The following is a 20,949-nucleotide window of genomic DNA, read 5'->3' on the forward strand; positions in this document are numbered from 1 at the left end:
TTATTTTAAATTTTAGAGAGTTACGCATGTTATAGTATTTAACCGTCACACTTATGATTAGGAATGCTTGAAGGCACAGCTGTCATCTAGGCCATTTCCTACTGATTCAATAGCATGAGGAGCATGGACGCAGCCCAATGGGGTGATCAGCCACTCCTATGACTTCAGAAACATCTGCAGACATACTATCTCAAACTGATACAATTTATTGTGGTCCTAAAAGGATCTAAAGATGGAGTATTTTCTAACCTCAATCTATGACAAACTAGAGCTGGGTAAAATCCAGTCAATTTTGGCAAAAGCTTGATTTTTTTTTCTGAGGGAAGGGCGTGATGGGACCCTAATACATCTTTTTTGTTGCTATAGAAGAGCTCAAACGATGAGGAACTTTCTATCAAATGGCTAGCAAAAATCCCCATAAGTGTCAGGACTCTGATGGTTTATTCCATAACTAGGGTCATGGCCTTTGTTCTCAGGGCTCATCACAGGCTGCTCTTCACTGATACTACAATAGGGAGCAAAACAATTTGTAAAGAATACTACCAAGTTTCAACCCTCCATGGACACACTTGATTCTCTTATCCAGTTACTGGGGCCTTTCCCTTCCTGTGATAACCATTAGGTCACATCTATGTTGACTGCTTTCTTGGTACTTTTTATATCTAAATTTGTATTCTCAAGCACTATGTTTCAATTTGACCAATTTGACAAAGTACCCAAGTATTATCATAAGATTTCCATGACTTTTTCTTCTTTTTTATATTGCTTTTGAAATAAACCACTCTTATGTCTGAATTTATAATATATTTGCCATGATGGCTTTCTGTGTTGATTACAATTTTTTCATTTTGCAATAATCTCGCTATGCCCATAAAACAAGGTGCTAAATCCTAAAAGTAAGGTTGCCACATCCCACCCCCATGAGGAACATACTGGAAGAAAAAAAATTCTTATTTGGTAAAGGAAATAATCCTGGACATTGTGATATTTTACTTCTCCAAAAGTCAAGAAAACAAATGTTTAATTATTGGGCTGTGGATCTTTAATGTGTACATTTGAAGAAAATTACTTCGTAATTTGTGTACATTTTGGCAATTTAATAGGAATTTAAAATATAAAAATATTAGGATTATAAAGAATAAGTTGTATACATAAATTATATTGATTATATCTTGTAGCTTCAATTAATGAAAAAGTATTTTTCTTTCTTTTTTTATTAAGAAAATTTTTTCATTCATTTTACACACCAAAGATCCCCCTCTTGCTTCCTCCCGCCCCCACCCCAAGCCTTCCCCTCCCACAAGAAGGCAAGGCCTCCTATGGCGAGGCACTTCGAGTAAAGATTATATAGCTTGATCTGTTTGGGGGGGGGCCCTGGTGGTAGAATCAGAATCCATCCCTGGTGCATGAGGGGGCTTTTTGAAGCCCACTACCTATGATGGACACCTCGTGCGGCCAAGATAAAATATTTAACATTAGAGTATTGAGATATCTAGTCTTATGTCAGTTTGGCACTTACTAGAGTCATCTGAAAGGAGGGACCCTCAATTGAGAAAATGCTTACATAAGATCCAGCGGTAAGACATTTTCTTAATTAGTGATAGACGGGGTGGTGCCATCCCTGGACTGGTGGCCCTGAATTCTATAAGAAAGCAGGCTGAGCAAGCCGTGAGAAGCAAGCCAGTAAGCAGCATCCCTCCATGACCTCAGCATCAGCTCCCGCCTCCACGTTCTTGCCCTGTTTGTGTTCCTGTCCTGACTTCCTTCAATGATGAACAGTGATATGAAGGTATAAGTCAAATAAATCCTTTCCTCCCCAACTTACTTTATGATCATGGTATTTCACTGCAGCAATAGAAACCCTAACTAGGACCAATGTAAATGTCTAATCTTGGTAAACTTTCTTTTTACTAATTTTTCATAAAAGCCTTAATTGGTAAATATCATTTGGGTCAAGTTATTTATGATAGAAAGTATGTTTTAGAAAACAATCATTTTATAGTTATATATTTCTGGCTTGGCTTATCAGATGAATTTTATTAATTCTGAAGTAATGAATATTAAGTTTCTCACTAAATACAAAAACCAACAGAAAAATAATGGAGTAAATGAGGGACAATTTTTTTCATCACTATTTTTATTACCTTTTGGGGGAAACTTTGTGAGTTCTAAAAGAAAATATGATTTCCAGAGTGATTGCAGAGTTTACTACATTGTTATTGTTTTTAGTAGTTTTTTTCCAAAATATTTTTCAAAATAGAGTAGAATGTATTAATATGAGATAAAACAGAGGTATCTAACTGCTAGTTAAGAATAGCTATTTCTCATAATGGTCATGAAATTGCACTATATACTGTGATACACACAACGAAAATTACTATGATTTTTTAACAGCAAGATGAAATGTGATTATATATAATGCCTTCATTGCATATATTGACATAGAATGAAGTAACAGTTTGTTACACTAGCAGAACGAGCCTTCTATACAGTCTCTTGGGACAATACAGCTGTTTTCAGAGCACATCTGTAAAGAAGGAAGGACTACTGTGTGCTGCATTGATTGGGACTTTATTCTGCCAATCAAATGGGAAGACTGCCCACTCAATACTTTGCGGCTTTATCACTCTGCTCTACTGAACAGTGATAGAACAAGTTTAAACAGATGTATTAAAGTCGAGTCCCAGCATGGAACACACAAATCACAAAATTGAACCTAGTCAAGTGAACTCACTAGGATCCAATACAGTTGTTCATAGATTAAGAGGAAGTGAATGTTCCTTAAACAATCATTAAATTGAAAAATACTCATCAAAATCTGTCTTTATGAAGTATACCTCCTACACTTTCATATACCAATCCTCCCTGTGGAGATCATACATTTAAACAAATACCATGTTTACTTAACAGTCTGAATAAGTTAATAGGCAAAGACTAATGAAGTCTGTTCAGCTAATAAACTATATGACTTTTAATATAAAGACCTGCCTTTACCTACAAACAGAAATTGCAAATTAAAAAAAAAACCCTCCAGGTCTGGATATAGCTCAGGTGATAAAATGCTTGCCTGGCATATATGAGCACATGAGTCCAAACCCAAGGACCACAAAAGCAGACCAACACGCAACAAAAAATGTGATCATCATGAATGAGCTGGTCACTGAGGCTTCTTCACTGCATATAAATACAATTGAACACGTTTGTGGCTTTTCTACTGATCCTTGTCTTCTGGATACAAGTTCAGAAACCCAGCAATTTAACAGTACTATATATAGAGCATAAAATTTACAATGGTCTCAAAACTATCTCTTGAGAGATCAATAGTGAATAAAGAATGTTACTTTCTAGGAATGTTTAAAGGAAAAAAAAATCTGCTTTTGTTGTTAGGCATTTCCTGACACCATTCATGAGCAATAATAGTCTATCTCAAGTGACTATTATTCCCCTGGAGTTAAAACATAATGTCAACTCAGACGCAGAGCAAAAATTAATTCACTGTGAGTGAAATGACTTATTTCCTGTGGATTCACATTATAGTGTCATATACTATGGTTCTGCACCTGTTCATTTTTGATATGTCATGCTTTGTGGAGGAGAAAGAATACATCTCCATGGAGGAGCAAAGAGACAACAGTGATGTAAGAGGAAGAAACTGAAAGCCACCCAGAAGAAAGGACCGAGCTAAGACTACAGAGGGCATATGGTAGCATGGCAGGGGCTTCCGTACCCCCTGCGGTTGCTTCTCACACTATTGTTCCCTAACACTGGGCACAATGCCACAAGCCCTCCTGTGTTAGTTTGTCGGACTTTGAGTCCTCTAGGAGTGTGGAAAGACATTCGATAGAAAAGGTTAATGTGCTGACGGTCTTCAGTGTTGCCATTTTCATGGATGCACGTTGCTGTAGTGCCAGACAATGTATTCTTCTAAACTGCACAAAGGAGGCCATGGTATTTTTGAGAGAGCTGTTATCTCGCTTGACAATGGAGCTAAGCTTCATATTTAAATTCAAGTGAATTTATTTTAAGCTTTATTGTACGCTTCATTAATTGTTGAAAGGGACAGGACCCCTGAATATTTTGCCTCCCACAGTCAAATACTAACAGCCCTTACTATGTTCTGGCTTGAGAAAAATTCCTACATGCCATGGAACAAAGGTAAGAAACAAGAAAAGAGGCAACACTTACCTTTATGACTGTTGTCTGTCATTTTCTAAGGTACAAACTTTTTTTGTTGTTTTGTTTTGTCTTACCATGTTGCCACTCATCAGTTTAGATTTATATTTTATTAGTCAGTGGGCAGAAAACTTCAATTTCATGTGAGTTCTACCTTCCAGTGACTTATACTGTGTAACTGTGGACACTTTAACTTTGTTAATCATGCTATTCCCTCTCATTAGATAAAAATCTGTTCTGATGTCTCCAAACAACAAAAGGCAACTTACATTTGCTGACAGCTGAGATGTGAGGGTAGCAACTTTCTCCTGGGATGCCACGAGTTCTCTCCGTAGCTTATGGATTTGCTGTGCAATTAAAAAATCCAATAAACTAAATGATCCATTCAAATGAAGACTTCAGTACAAGAAAGCAAGTATAGTAACCACAGGTGAATCAGTAACAACTCCTTTCAGAGAGGTGAACACTAGCTATACTGCAGCTCCCAAATGCTACTTAGGAAAAGAGTAATGCATTTCTAATTTTAACGTTGGGACCCAGATCTGCTCATCCAACAATACTACTGGTTCTATTTGTAAATCCTGCAGGACTGATGAAATAGTTCACTGTCTCTATGGAGTCTCTTCCTTCTAAAACATGTCTGTGATTAAAAACTCAGGCAAAAAATAATCTTTAAAAATCATATAGACTATCTACATATTTTCTTGATTTTTCTAGGTAAATGATTCACCACATAATTTCTTTGAAAACCTCACAGATGTTTTCAACATACATTTTAGTTTTCTATATTTTATAAATTTTCAAAAAAGCATAGACTATCTTATAATGCACAAAACCTAGATTGAAATTCTTCATGAGTCTATATTTGAGAAGTATTTCTTTCTTTTTGAGACAGGATATTGTCAAGTAGCCCAGGCTGTCCTCAAACTTGTAATTCTCCTGCCTCAGGTTCTGGAGTAGAGCAAGTATGAGCATATATCACTATGCACAACACAAAGTAATTTTATGGGATGGAACTTTCATGGTGCATTGATAATTTCAAGCTAATGCATCTTCGAATGCCTTTATTCAGTGACCTACTATTAGCTCTGAGCAGAAATGTTTTGTAGTTATCTAAGGTATAAATTAAGGGGGCAAATTATGAACATCGTGCAATTCACTAAGGAAACCAACAAAATAAATATTCTTAAATGGTTTTGTTTTTACTGATTTTCACTTTAGTAACACAGACACATCAATATCATATCAAATTTTTCACTTCAATCAATCACATCTCATATTGCCAGGAAATATAAACAGTGATTAAAATGGTAAAGCATTTGCAAGTGTATGAAAATTGCTTCTGCAAGTGTATTTCTGGTCTCAAGAGGATCCAGTCCTTTGGTTGCAAAGTATTCTACATAGGTGCTTCTTTTTTTTTTTTTTTTTTTTCTTAAAGTCTCTTATTCTTGGAGCTGGATAATCTAAATGTTTTCTAAGTGTGAAAGGACATTTTGGGACATAGGCCATTAAGTGTCTTTTCCCCTTCTACACAATATATTTTTTTATTTTGGAAAATAAATAGTAATCAATATTGAGAGGAGTAAGAAAAAGGGGTGATGTTTATCTCAATACAGAAATAGAAAATAATTATATAATTTCTCTTCATACTGCCAACAAAGAAAGGTAATCATCAATGTTATCCAGCTACAAAACTTGTAACCTATAACAGTGATGTGCCTGAAAGATATATACAGTATATCTGACACAGTAGTGGTACAAATGTTTGGAAGTAACCAATCACTTTTTTTAGGGCCATTCCACGAGATGGAAGCCACACCTGACACTGCTAGAATGGTCAAGAACCTGCAACTAGGTAGACCAGGGGCCTAGGATAAAGCCTGGTACCATTGTTCTGCAAAGGGATCATAACATTAAAATGGCCCTAGTGACATATTGCTATACTTATACATCAGCTCTTCATGCAACCCTCATAAGAGAAGCTTCTTGCAGTAGTTAGGAATTAACATAGAGACCCACAACTGGCCAATGTGCAGAAAGTGAAAGACTTTCAAGCACTCAGTCCTAAATAATTGTCTTCATCAAACCTCTCTTTTAAGGGTGAGGGATCTAAGTAGAAGAGGAGGCAGAAAGACTGTAAGAGCCAGAGGTGAATGGATGACTCCAGGAAGACAGTGTCTTCCAGACTCAATTCCAGTCAATAAGGACTGACACACTTATGAACTCATAGAGACTATGGCAGCATACACAGGGCCTGCACAGGTCCAAACCAGAGAGGGTTCCAGCACTAAGAAAGTAGGCTGACCTACTATATGGGGTCCTACCCTTATACAGTTTCACTAAGAATGATTTCACTATAATTTCTATTTTTAAAATGGAAATCTACCTCAGTTCCAAAGAACGTTGGTGATACTTTTCATATAATGATACATTTAATCTCAGAAAGCAAAGCCTCTTTCATCTTTCAGACAAATACAAACTGAAAGAGGTTTTTCACTTACAGGTAATTATATAATTCTAGTTCTTGTAGCATATAATCCAGAAAACTATAAAGCAATTTATGGTACCTTTTTCAAAGCTCATGATCACCTACGAGCATAAATGACAAAAGGAGAATTTGATAGTTACTAGCAGACATTGCTGTTTTCCAAACCTCAGTAACTGTTTCATGACCAACACTACAAGTCTTGCCATGTCTATGTGATGTAAAAATTGATAGTTTCAGTTAAAAAATTGTGTGTGTGTGTGTGTGTGTGTGTGTGTGTGTGTGAGAGAGAGAGAGAGAGAGAGAGAGAGAGAGAGAGAGAGAGAGAGAGAGAGAGAGACAGAGAGAGAGACAGAGATTAACACTCTGTCAGGAGTTTTGAACATATTTTGGCACAAATTTTAAATCTAAACCTTTATAAAAGAAGTTCAGTGAGAATGACTTCCTCTGCAAGGCCACTTTCAAAGCATTTATTTTATCTCCATCAGTGTAAACCTATAAAAGAGTTGTTACCACAGTCCGAATAAAGTTTCAGACTTACTATTAACTTATGTGTTTGTGTGTGCACCCATGCATGTGCATGTGAATGTGAGCTTTCAGAAGTCAGAAGAAGGAGTCACAACCCTGAGATCTGGAGATCCAGATGTTGGTAAGTCACTAGACATGGGTGCTTAGGTCCTCTGCAAGTGCAGTGTACACTCTAAAGTTCTAAGTCACCTCATCAGCCTCCATGAATAAAGTCTTAATTTAACTCCCCCTGCTCTCATAGGCTAGAAGCTTTTCTTTACAAAGGTAAAGAAAAATTTCCTCTCTAAGCAGAAAGTTGGTTTGGTACATGACTGTAAGCAAATGTGTATTTGTGAAATGTATCCCCCATACAGAAAAGAATAATTCATAGAGGTGAAATAGTCATGCCACAAATAGATAGTCAGGGTTGTGGTACCTGTGTGGAAAAGGCCCTGTGCCTCAGACTCTATAGTTTCATTGATCCTAAACAGAGTGTCTCAGGCCTCAGACTCTATAGTTTCATTGATCCTAAACAGAGTGTCTCAGGCAGTGAGAAAAGGACATTGAAATGGATGTGTGGCTCTCCTACTTAAGAATGAATGAATGAATGAATGAATGAATAAGTAACTGCTACTATAGATAATGTATTAGGTGTTAAGGCTCAGGCAGAATGAGAGGAAAGCTTGCTGCTAGAACTTCCTTTCATTTTCCCTAAGAGGCAACATCTAAGGCCACAGATCAACTTCTAGAAGTCCTATAGTGATGTTAGTGTATCAAGCACCCTCTAGTGGCAATAAAACTGATTTCATCCTCAAGTAAGGCTGGTTTTCAAATATTAAAATGGTACAGAATTTTACCTCTGAATGAGCCTTTTCTTCAGCCTGTAAAAAATAACAGAGGTTTTAATTATAAAAATAAAGTCAACTTATTCTATATGCAAAAATGAATAAAGTATTTTAAACATATATGTACAACTTGTATGATCTAACATAAGAATAAAATACAAGTCTATATAACTAATATAATAAAACAATGTACTATAGAAATGAAATGGATAGATATATATGACACAAAGTATTTAAAACTATAGGTAATAGATATATAAGACGCCTCAAGACAATGAAACAGTTTATGATCTACAGGGACCATAAAAAAGTCATTATAACCTTATACTCTAAATATATGGATACAGGAGAACGTGAAATGTTTGTGTGTGTGTGTGTGTGTGTGTGTGTATCAGATTTCTTGAAATTATATAAACTTTAGCTAAGGATTAGTTAGAAGAATTTTATCTTCTGATTTATACATTATAAAAAATGACAAATGGAGTTGAAGGTGAAATGCTGGCCACTATTGTTAACAATAGAAAGTAGGGGTTACTAATTCCTACCTGTTTTTATTTTCCTTAATGGTTATTAAGTTTTTTGGTAGGCACATCAGCTAAACAACAAAATACTTTGTTTTAAAGTGGTAATAAAAGAGACAGCCAAATAACTTTGGCTGTGCAGCTTATGGAAATGAAAACGGCTGTACAAAATGGCAGGGTGTTTTATACTTCTGTACAGAAAACTCCTAGGTCTTTTTTCCCATCTTCATGCTGGGCTATGAAATGCCAGCAAATGAGTTATGTGCACCATTACATTTGGGAACCTGCTGCAATCTGGAAAGAACTGGAGGATGTGTAATGTTGCTGAACAAAATACCTCTGCCTGTTGCCACTTGCTGAAAAAAGCTGCAAAACAATCTTGTCACCTGTGGTTGCTTTGGGGACATTTTGTGATTAATTGATACAAAAATGCCTGAATTGGTTTTGATCTGTTTTCTTGAAGAAAGAAAACACACACACACACACACACACACACACACACACACACACACACACCCCGCCTGTGTGTGTGCATGCACTCACAGACATGCACATATACTTGGACACACATACACATACACACACACATACAAACATATATACAAAATGCAAATAACACAACTTCCTAGGTATATTTTATTCACAAGCATTTCTTTTAACCTGAATTTCGTTAATTTTTTTCTATGTTTAAAAAGTGTCATGATGGATGTCAAGATACTTGCAGTGTGCTAACTATGAAGTCTTTAAACGTCTTCATGAGAAAACTTTGGATGTAAAAGCAATGCTAACATTTGCCTTGGTCATTTTAAAACTCATTTTTAGCATACAAGATTTTTATTTTTTAAATTCTAGTAATTTGAAGTCATTATATGAGGTTTGGTGTTCAGCTCTGCAGAACAAGCAAAGAATATTAAGTCAGTAACTTGATTAAGCCTTATGCATGATTTTCTTTGTTTGACTACGTAATACTTTATACATGTGTTATCAATTTATTCTGGTCATATGCTGCCTTTAGGCTTATTCAGATTACATTACAATTATAAAGACTCAATAAATAATTGATGCGTTTTTAGAAAAGAGATCTACTTTATTTAGATGAAACAAAGTATGATCATCATATCATCACATTTTCATTAAAATAACCTAAAGTTATAGATGTTAGTTACATATTAATGTGCTGCATAGCATGAATTTTCTCATAGCTGAGTTTCCAAGACTATTGTTTTCTTTAATCCTTGCCTTCTTTCATATTCCATGGTTATTTTTACCAGTAATACCTACTACCATAAAAATGGAGCAATGAGACAAATATAATATTTTATCTCCCCCAGTAGCTTAGATCTGGGATTAAGGATGTTATAGTGGAGTTTGATTACGTTATATTTTTAGTGAGTTTGTTGAAGCAAGACTAACATACTGAAGGATAGAAAACAATATAAAAATATCCCGCCTAAAAATATCAATTGATTCCTGTATTTCTCAAACTAGCTAAGTTCATTATTAATAATCACCTCATATTACTGTCTTTGTTTTAAGCAATTTGTGAAGGACATGTATCAGGATGAAACATGGGCCTTCTTCCCATGAAATCAGTAGAAAGTACAATATAAACACAGAGTAGGATCAGCAAAAATTTCATATTTCACCAATGGAAAAAAAAATCTACTGCAGGGATCAGTAATGTAAAAGCTTAACAGTATCATACATACAAAAATTAAAAGGTTCTAAGTATTAAAAATGGATAATCACACAGCCCTCTAGGCTACGCTTTGTTTTGTAATGTTAGCAGATCGACATATTAAGAAATACAAGAATGACAAGCAGCAGCCTGACCAACTTCAACATAAGGGAGGAAAGAGGAGGTGGCAGGAGCTGTGGCTTGTCTGAAAGCCTATGTCTTTATCTAAAAAGGACAGCAAAGGAGGAGAGATTCATCTTAGTGTAGCTGGATATTTCCATTATTATCATTATCATTGAGGCAGGGTCCCTCTGTGCAGCCCTAGCTGTCCTGGAAGCTGCTATGCAAACCAGGCTGGTCTCAAGCTCTGAGAGATCTGCCTGCCTCTGCCAAAACTAGAGGCATGAGAGAACACTCCTGGCCTTAAAAAACCCAAACCAAAACAGAACAGATTACAGAAATTTACATTTTTTAGACAAAAGCCTCAGATTGTAAAGGGTGGGTGTGGGTCTTAAAATAAGCACACAGGTTCCAAGCTTCTAGAGGTGACTCCTTGGCTGATGACAACAAGCCTGTGATTTCCAGCTTGCAAAGACCCTATGGGTGTGGAAGTCTGACCTTAGAGGAACAGTCCATGAACATGGGGCAACATGCTTGACATATCTGGTCATGGCTAACTGAACCAGGGAAGAATGTACATCTATCCAGTTTTCCCCTAGCATCCCTAGGAAGGAAGAAATGTTAATTCGAAATTGCTGCTTCGGTTTACAGCATGAAAAGTATGTCTGCTGTGGATGACTGTTTGATAAACAAAACACTGATTGGCCAGTAGCCAGGCAGGAAGTATAGGAGAGACTAACAGAGAGGAGAAAGGAAAGGACAGGAAGGCAGGGGGAGGAGACACCAGCTGCCATCCAGGGAGCATCATGTAGAGGCAACAGGTAAAGCCATGGAACACGTGACGACATATAGATTAACAAAAATGGGCTTAGTATAAGAGTAAGAGTTAGACAATGGTAGGCCTGAGCTAATGGCCAAGCAGTTTAAATAATATAAGAGTTGGTGTGTTTATTTTATTAAGTGGGCTCCAGGACTGGCTGGGCTTGGTGGGAGCTGGAGAGAAACTCTCCAGCTACATATGCCCACAAGTGGATTCTACAATGGAGGTAGAAAAGGGTGTCAGATCCCCTGGAATTGGAATTGCAGATGGTTTCCAACCACCATGTGGGTACTGGGAATTTGACCCAGGTCTTCTGCAAGAGTACCAAGTGTTCTGAAACACCAAGTCACCTCTCCAGGCCCCCATATAATACTAATTCTTTGAACATATTAATTCTCATGTATGCCTTCTTACCATCATAGTTTACCTTTCCACTCCTACCATCTTATAATTTAAAACCCTTTATTGCTGCACTTTTAGCTACTGGTAGATTCTGGAGGAAAATTCTCTTTAGTGTGCACACACTGCTAAGCCCACTAGGCTTCATTCGATAACTCCACACCCATGGCCATATAGATTGCCCTGGTTAAACTTTGTGGATCACAAAACAAAATGAATAGGCACGAATGTGAAAGAAAGATTGGTGAGGAAGAGGGCTTGTGGGCAGGAGGGTGGGAGATATAAAAAATTGAACGATAGGAGAGAATATATATGTGAATAAATTTGATAAGACAAATAATAGTTTATAAAAATCTGTCCACTTGGTTTTATTTTAATTAGAATGTTTCAACTGTACACATTAAGGAGGTTCAGTATTATGCAGTGTGTACTGAAACAGTGCAACCTTCCTTTTTGTGCTAATTCATAGCTTTAAGCATAAAACTTGTCCTATCTAATTTGAGCACTGACTAAGCATACTTGGTTATTCAAATGGAGATGGAGATGTGACAATCAGTCTCTAGATGTACTGCAAATAATCAATAGTAATTGACACCCCACAGTTAAAGTATTAAATAGTGTAGATAGAGAAGATGATTATTATTATAGGGAGGTCTGTCAGACCCTACAGTAGACCAATTAATCATCTGGGTGTTTTTTTCCTGAAACCCATGATCTGTTTGCTCTTAAATCATAATGGAAGTTTTGTTCAAATACTATTATTGTAATTATTTAAAATGTGATTATCACAACTAATGTCTATTACAGAACAAAACAATGATTATAAAGATGCTCCAAGTTTTCTTCCTCTATAAAAATCTGAAGTTCAATAGTATATATCAAATATATCTCAAGGAGTAACAATCTTGGCACAGTAGGAGGAACACCAAATCTTAACATATCTCTATTACATGTTCTTTCAAGTTATTTTTACCTTCCCTACTTTTTTATCCATTAGCCTAAAACAGTACATTTACCTAAACACTAACATTGATACCTTCATCAGAGAATGAATGTACTGGCAATTTTTACCATTAATTGAGAAGCAAGAAAAATAGCCATGTCTCTAATGACAGTCTGATTTTGGATGTCACATATAAAGCAGGAAATAAGAAAGGTTAACTTATAAGCAAAGGCTGTATTATTTCAACCTATATATTTATATGCATGTACACATGCAACAATAATAACTAATGAAAACAATCAAGATAATACATAAAAGTAGAAGGAGGGCTTGGAGGTAGAGAAAGGAGCACATTGGGAATGGAGTGCAGGGTATGGAAAGGGGGGATTTCGGATGATCGGAGTATATTATATGTATGTATAAAATCTCATAACGAAACCCATTATTTGTACAATTAATACATGCAAAGAAAAAGGGGAAGAAAGGTGAAAATCATCAGTCTTGTCCTTAAAGCATAATTGCTGAGTGCAAGCTAAAGGCTGTGACCTTCTCATGCCCTTTCAATACAAAAGTAAAGATTACTCACAGAACTTAAAGCTGGACAAGACTCATTACCTGCTTTTCACATCTCACTGAAGGAAGCTTACCTAGCATGTAATTTCCTGATGGGTATTTTAAACAGAAGGATTTACCTTCAAGGACAAACATTCTCATTCTCTCTCTCTCTCTCTCTCTCTCTCTCTCTCTCTCTCTCTCTCTCTCAAAAAAAAAAAATTAAATCATAGTATCTATCACTGGGAGAAGCTGAAACACTGGCATTCATCTGAGGAAAAAAAATTTGAAAGTGAAGTCTTTCAGAAGATTTGTTTGTTTGTTTTTCTAGAGAAGAAAAATCCCAAAACAAAAGCACATATCTAGTTCTTCAAGTTCCTCCTGGTACAATCTTCTTCAAAAATAAAGTTAAAAATAATAACTGGAGAAAATGCTATAAAGTGCTCTTAGCCATGGATGAGAGAGGAAGTCAAGAAGCAGCCTGGACAGAGGGTAAGGCATACGCTTGGTGTAAGGACTCTTGTCACACTCCAGCATGTTTTACAGGATGGCTTTACCCTTACTCACTGCTCATAATGGATGCACTACAGTTGAGTGAATGCCACGTGAGCAGGCCACAGAAGGGCCCTATTTTACTAGATAACTGCTATATTAATACCAGTTTATTTGGTCATCTGTGCATGGCAGAGGCAGAAAAAGAGACCATACTTACCGTAGAGTACAGAGAAGATGTGCTAGAGACCAGTGACAGCGAAGAGCCATGAACTGGAGAAAACACCAAGCACATGGTTATAATAACGAAGTCAACTTGCAAGTTCACTTTTACTGAAAACATAAAGAACAGACAGCTAGAGACATAAAATAAGCACAGAAAAGGACCCGGTTATGAAAACATTTGACTGGAAAAACTCTTAGAGATCCAATTGTTGAATGGGTCGCGGCCTAATTTACATGCTAGCTGTAGTCACTCACCAAGTGACAGAAGTAGCGGGCATAGGGCCCACCGCTTGCACAAATGGGAAGCTGCAGAAAATTCCCATACATAATGAACAGAAATTTAAAAATTTCTAAATGGCTTTCATATCTTGTTCACTGAGTTTCATTCTCCTAACATCAAGATCTACCTTCGGGATTTTTTTCTCTACATATTTCCCAGGAAGTAAGTACTTGATTCAATTTGGTATTTCATTATTGTGATGAATTGATTGTGCTATTTGAAATGGGGGATCAATTCTTTTTAAATTTTAGCAATATAAAAACATTTCCACCTCAAGATCAAGATTAGGATGAAAATTTCATTCTGACTCATTGATACACATCGAAAACAACGTCATCACAATTGAAGATGTGACGTTACTTCTGTACTTACAATGTATTAAACCAAAAAGGTGGGTAAAATAATGCTTAGTTATATTTGTAGATAAGTTCTTCCCTTCTCCATATGGAATAACGCTGTTGTTGCTTTTAACTCACTAGCTGAACACATACAGTGTCTAACACTATCGCCAGATCCTGGGCTCATACATAAATGAGATACAACCCTGCGTGCTCAAAAAGAAGTCAAAAGCCACAATGAAAATGAAAACTGAAACAGAGTAATCCAGAGTCTATTGAGATCCATTGGGTAGTTCAAGGGCAGAGGGCAATGCCTCTAACTTGGTCTATAGAGAGCTGTGAAAGACGCCAGGGATAGTGCCAACCCAGATGGCAACCAGGGGATGAAGTTTGAGAGAGTGCAAGAAGAAGAATCTTTTTATTTCTACTTTTGATGTGGTGTGTGTTGTGGTGGGGGGTGTTGCATGGTCTGTATGTATAACATCAGCGCTTGCTTAAGGATGTATGTTAGTAACCAGTACAGGCTGTCATGTGGCTTCCTCTGCCACTCTCCTCCTCATGTCACAAGAAGGGTCCCCTGCTGAAATGAAGTTTCCTTTTTGACTAGGCAGCTTGCCCAGGGAGCTCAGGGAATCTTCCTGTCTCTGTCTCCAAGTGCTAAACTTACATGTGTCCACAACAACGGTTGCCTTTGTACACAGGTATTGGGCCATCATGCTTGTAAAGTAAGCATTCATATCCACTGGTCCAACTCCTCGGCTGCAGAAGTCTCTTTTAAAGTGTTTATTAGTATACAGATGTGTGTGAAAAGGGGAATGAAAAATAACCACTAGGGCTTGGGACAATACTATTACTTCATCAAGCGCACAAAGCATTATTCATTCATCTTCTGAAAAGACCTATTCTTTCAGTGTCTACATTGCTCTTTAGTGATGTTGAAAGAAATGACAAGAGTTAGCCTGGAGTACCAGAAGGAAGATGGACGATGCCCCAGAAGAGCCCATTCTCACGCTCTTCTTGGCACGTGTTTTTTATGGACCTGTTACTTTATAGCTTGTGGCTTAGTCTTCTCCTCCGTCAGTGTGAGCCCTGAGCAAGAACTGAATCCAGTTCGAGACTGCCCTCATTCTAGACCACAATTTAAGCAAGCCCTCGTGGTTTAGCATGCAATGCAAAGGGAAGAGAGAGTTCATTTCGCCCACCCAGGTTAGCTTTCAGCAATTCATATTATTTAAATTTCATACACTGGCTGCCAAATGTCCCGGCAACGAACATCATTCTGCTTGGAAATGGGGCACTCTAGAAAGCCATCCATACGTTTAGCAGAGTATAGAAAGTGTAAGAGGCCCCTGTGCGAGAGCACGACACAATCACTTCATGAAGACAAGGGCCTAACATTTCAGATTATTTTTTTTTTATTTCATTTCAGTTATACTTTTTGAAGTATGCTGCACCATCGGCTGGCCACCATCTATCACAGGGAGCTCGATCGTTTGCTTATTATCCCAAAAGGCAGTGGCAAAGGGGGCAACTGAGTCAGTGCCAGCACATTAAATTTGCAGTAGTGACCTCAAGTCGTAAGGTAGATTACATAAGGAGATTCAATGGAGAAAAAAGGAGGAAGAGCTACATTTTATGTCCATCTCATCCACATGATAAATCTACAGAGTGAATGGAACAGAAACTGGAGCTCACAATACTAGGAAACTTCCCCAAGTTCAGCCTATAAATAACTCATGACTAAAAGCTTACCTTCTGGTGTGTTTCAAGTTTTGTGTTATGCACAGTTATTAAAGGTGGATTTTATGTTTGATTTTACTCTAATTACGTTAGATTTCTATGTTTAGTTTTATTTTCCTCTTAACTGACATGCTTTATGATGTGCATGCCATATGCTTTCTTCATGGGTAATTAAAAATGTTTCATTGAATTAAAGGAAAATTTCTTAAATTAGAATTGAGTTTTATAGAATATGTACACTTGAGAAAATATGTACACTTGAGCATGTATTTAGCTTCCTGGGATGCTTGCATGGATTTGTTTAGAGCATTCACGTGCAATTGTACAACAAAAAGACATTTACTAGGCCAGGTATGAATTTTATTACCATTGGATAAAACTATGACCTGTATTAGAAAATGTATGTGGAATATAAATTCTAAAATGTTACTGTAGCTAATAGCACACAGAGCTGAGAATAAAAGTTAGCAACATAAGAGCTTCATAAGATAATCCTTTTATGGCTTATATATCTTTATAGCTCTTTAATACAGTGTCAACAAAAACATTTGTTCTAATACATGACACATATGTCAAGGTTCTCTAAAGCTCTATGTCTATCTGTAGGAAAGCATTGGATTTATCCAAACTGTTCTATAATCAAGCACCAATTCTAAAAGAAACTGACACACTTCATAATACGTAAAGAAACAATAAAGTATCTTCAAGCTTTAGTAAACCCAAAATAAGAATTACACCTGCAGATTCACTTCCTCCTCAAAGATCTTTATGCTGTGGATAATGAAATTAATTTCCTTTCAGACTTCCATGAAATAACATCAGTCTCATCTTCCCCCATTTCCAACCTTATTACCTTCTTCCATGCTGTCTCTGAATGAGCCTGAATGGCTGATTGCACGTGGTCTTTCCTCCAGAGAAGTGGCACTACCACAAAGCTGGGCATCATCATAGAGGTCGAAGGAGGAGTCTTGGGCGGGAATGCTGTTGGAACGCATCATACTGGGCCCAGGAAGGTTAAATTGAGACAGGTTGGTGGGACTCACTAGAAAGCAAAGCAGAGGCTCAGGGACTTGGACAGGGAAGACAACTGACTAAAACAAAGTTAAAGATAATCCCAATTCTTGTAAAAACATGTATGTTAGGAACCCTCAGTTGTAGGGTGGTGGAGAGTCCACCTGAGAAACATCAGTGACAGAAAGCATGAGTTCCTTCCCCTGAGCACTCTCATGGCAATAATCTTGCCAGTTTCTAAAGCAACAGAAATTACCACCAACAATTCTCCTTAGCTGTTTGTGTTAGAGATATAATGGATGATATTTTCTAGTAAATGATAAAGAAAACATTGTCTCTCTCAGGGCAACAGACTTCTTTTCTATGGCATAATCACCACTTTAATAGGAAAAGCATAATGGAAAAGAAAGTAAATTATGAAAAAGAAAAATCCAGGCTCCACAGGAAGAGTTTTGTAGGTATTTTCAGGTGAAGAATTTAAGTCATTTTGAGCTATATTGATGTGAGTTTATTAGGGCAAGGTCATCAAGAAGAATAAAAAGCATTTTCTTTAAAGAAAGTACATATGGTATCTAGTCTTTTAGAAAGAGTATCATAAAAAAGTCATTTTCTGCTGAGTCTAAGATGAAAATACCAGAATGAGGTTGTCAAGACAAACAGTTCAAAGAAGTATCTTAAATGCACAATTTCAAATACGAGTCTGTCAGTTGTCTATTGCCTTATAGCTCTTAAAGTATCTTGTGATTTAGACCAAGTGATAATCATCAATATAAAAAAAAGATATGGCTGACTAAGTAAACAATGGCATCAGAAAAACACCACATTTTCAAAGTTGGTATAGGATTGGGGCAGAAAAATTGAGAAAGAGCCATCATGAATTTGTTGTAATGAAATTCCTCATATTTAAGAAAAGCGAATTTGTTATTGCTATATAAGGAACAAGCCAGAGCCTATAAAAGAAACTGCTATTAGCTATAAAGGAAACTGCTGAGCACTGTTAGGACACTGGAGAACCACGTCAGCAATGCTGAATTGAATTGGTTTGAGTTTTTAAAACTTGCTCTATTTTTTGACACATGACACATCTTAATATAATGACTTGTCCTCATGATAAAGTTAAATTGGAAGCTAGACCCTGAAATAGCCAAAAGTGTGTATGTACTGTTTACAAGAAACTATGCTCGATATTTCACAATGTTAACTGAACTATTAGACAGAACAACCTTCTGATAGTTACGCACTGGAGTTAAATGAAATGTAGACAAGGAATCAAATGTAGAAATATAATGAAAAAGGAATAAACTATAATATAGTTGTAAATTATATAACTAACTGGAAGAAAGAAGAAAATATAAAGAATGAAGTAAATTATAAAAGAAAAGAACCAGAGACAGAGACAGACAGAGAGACAGAGGAAGGAGAGATCAAGAGACTGAAAGAGACAGTGGGATGGAGGGAGGAGGAGAGTGAAATTTTTTTTCAGGTGTATGCCTCCAGCCCATAGCAGTGGCCATTAGTTCTAGATCATCATGGTTGCTGATAAGAGCCATTAAGTTTTCAATAGGACATTCAGAACTTGAATGCTTATGTTCAAGGTACTGAGATGGGGTACATTAACCTGTCCACTTTCTACATCACAAATGTAAAATGGTTTTCAACATATTTACATATGCATCACTTTAATATCCATACCAGCATTTAAAGGGACATTTGTTAACAGTTTGGTTACCAAAATGAACACAGACATATCCATGCAAATCCTCTTTGCATACTTTCAAATATAACATTTTACCCACTCATGGTAAAATAATGATGAAATGTTATAGAATATTTGTTTGAATTTTGTGAAGATGTGTCACTGTGATTGGCTTAATAAAGAGCTGAACATCCAATAGCTAGGCAGGAGGGAATAGGCGGGACTTCCTGGGAGAGAGAGAACTCTGGGAAGAAGAGAGATGGGAAGATGGCAGTGAGACGCAAGCAAAACCAGTTGGACCTACAGGACAGAGGAGAGGTAACTGAGCCACATGGCAGAACACACATTAATAAAAACAGGGTAATAAGAGCTAGTTGGGAAAAAGCCTACACTGAGGCCAAGCTCTTAATTAATAATCAGTCTCTATGTCATTATTTGTGGGCTGGCGGTTCAAGATAGTCCGACCAGAAAGCTCACTATAATGAAAGTTATAAAACTTTACAGGAAATAGTTGAATTTACAGGCAATATTGATTATATTCCATTGGAAATATACGAACAGTACTTAAGAACATTCAATTATAGCATTAATGAAAGGTTTGCTGCTTTTATAGTTGAACTAGAAGAGAACTGTAACATAGTATCTGATTTTAAGGCTGTCCATCAGGAGAAATGACTGAAGTGATGAAAAGCAACACAGACAGAAGGTTTTTTTTGGGTTTTGTTTTTTTTGTGTGTGTGTGTGTGTGTGGTGTGTGTGTGTGTGTGTGTGTGTGTGTGTGTGTGTGTGTGTGTGTGTGTTTTTGTTTTGTAATAGAATACAAAAAAATAGTAAAGTGGTTATACTGATGCTTAAAAAAAGTCTAGCTCAGTCATCTAACTTGGTAAAATATCCAAATACTACTTTTAGAGTCTGATGGAAATAATTAGAGAATACATGACCTTTATGGTCCACACAAAAGCAGGAGTCATAGAGCAGTCTCTGAATAGAAGAGAAATATATGGGGCAATCTCTTAATAAAAGAAGACAACTAACCTTGCCCCAAGTGTAACACACAGAGTAAAACTGTTGCTTTTATTAAGATTATATGCTTGACGACTTGGAGAACAGGAACCAATGGAAAACTGATGGGACTTGATTTATTTATTTAATTTATATTAATTTTGCATACTACTGACTGAGCTATCTCACCAGCTCCTGAGCCAGGCTTTTAAATAACTTTAAGATATTCCACACTCTTGCTTCTATAGCAAGATATTAACCGATGGCTTTATGAAATTGTTGTTAAATAAGAAAATCATACACAGCCTAAATTTAAGGTGTTTTGTAGAATCTGGACATATAACTAAGACACATGGCTCAAAATTCAGGAATTAAAAAAAAAAAGGAAAAAGAAAACTGAAGGACAAACTTCTAAAATGTGTGCCCAGATTTAGATAGCTTGAAATAGTTTCTGTCATATTGAGTTTACAATGTCATGAAGCTTTATTTAATAAATGAATGGGCGAATCATATGTGTTTTTTTGCCATGGGAGTTTCTTCTTCAGTACACACGGCATGGTTCACTCTGAACATGCTGAAGGGTGTGGTCTGTGTGGTGAGGAAAAGACTATTCTATTGGAAGGATGATTCAGAGAGAGAGAAAAAAAGAAATTTTTCTTCTAGGAAAGTGCTTAGTAATCACTCCTTAGCAAAGTATACTACTGAGAAGTCACAGGTTGGTGTCAATGATTCTACATGGTAATATTGGAGGTAAGGTGAACATGAACCTAAGCCCACTCATTCTCACATTGACCCTCATTCCTCCTGACTCAGTCTCCTGAGTGTTGAGCGTCCCAAACATACAAAACTTGCACATTATTTTTAACTGCCTTTTCTTTTCTTCTATTAAAAAATGTGTAAATATATAAAATGTTTAGAAATATTTTTTTAAATTCAAATATAACAAATATTAAAATTTAAGATTCCCTAAATTATATTTCATTTTCAGTGTACTGCTACAATCCCTGCTAAAGTATGGTTTGTATGTAGTTCCGTGCAAGGTAACTGTAATAGAAACAATAGCCCCTTAAGTTCTACAGAAATGGTCTGTTATCAGTCGAAGCACAATTCTCCCCATGTTGT

General features: G+C 36.6%; 1 protein-coding gene across 7 annotated transcripts in view; it reads right to left on the reverse strand.

The window, feature by feature from the left end:
• Positions 1-20,949, reverse strand: part of Nav3 (neuron navigator 3) — a 775,186-nt gene that overhangs the window by 54,923 nt on the left and 699,314 nt on the right. For all 7 annotated transcript variants that reach the window (XM_052753308.1, XM_052753309.1, XM_052753306.1 and 4 more), the window contains 4 exons: positions 16,972-17,160; positions 13,756-13,808; positions 8,023-8,046; positions 4,443-4,520 (listed from right to left, as the gene is read on the reverse strand). In XM_052753308.1, coding sequence (XP_052609268.1) covers positions 4,443-4,520; positions 8,023-8,046; positions 13,756-13,808; positions 16,972-17,160 — 344 coding nt within the window. The remainder of the gene's footprint in view (positions 1-4,442; positions 4,521-8,022; positions 8,047-13,755; positions 13,809-16,971; positions 17,161-20,949) is intronic.

The sequence above is a fragment of the Peromyscus californicus genome, unplaced genomic scaffold (assembly GCF_007827085.1).
Source record: "Peromyscus californicus insignis strain IS unplaced genomic scaffold, ASM782708v3 Scaffold_24__1_contigs__length_46423439, whole genome shotgun sequence".
Lineage (NCBI taxonomy): Eukaryota > Metazoa > Chordata > Mammalia > Rodentia > Cricetidae > Peromyscus > Peromyscus californicus.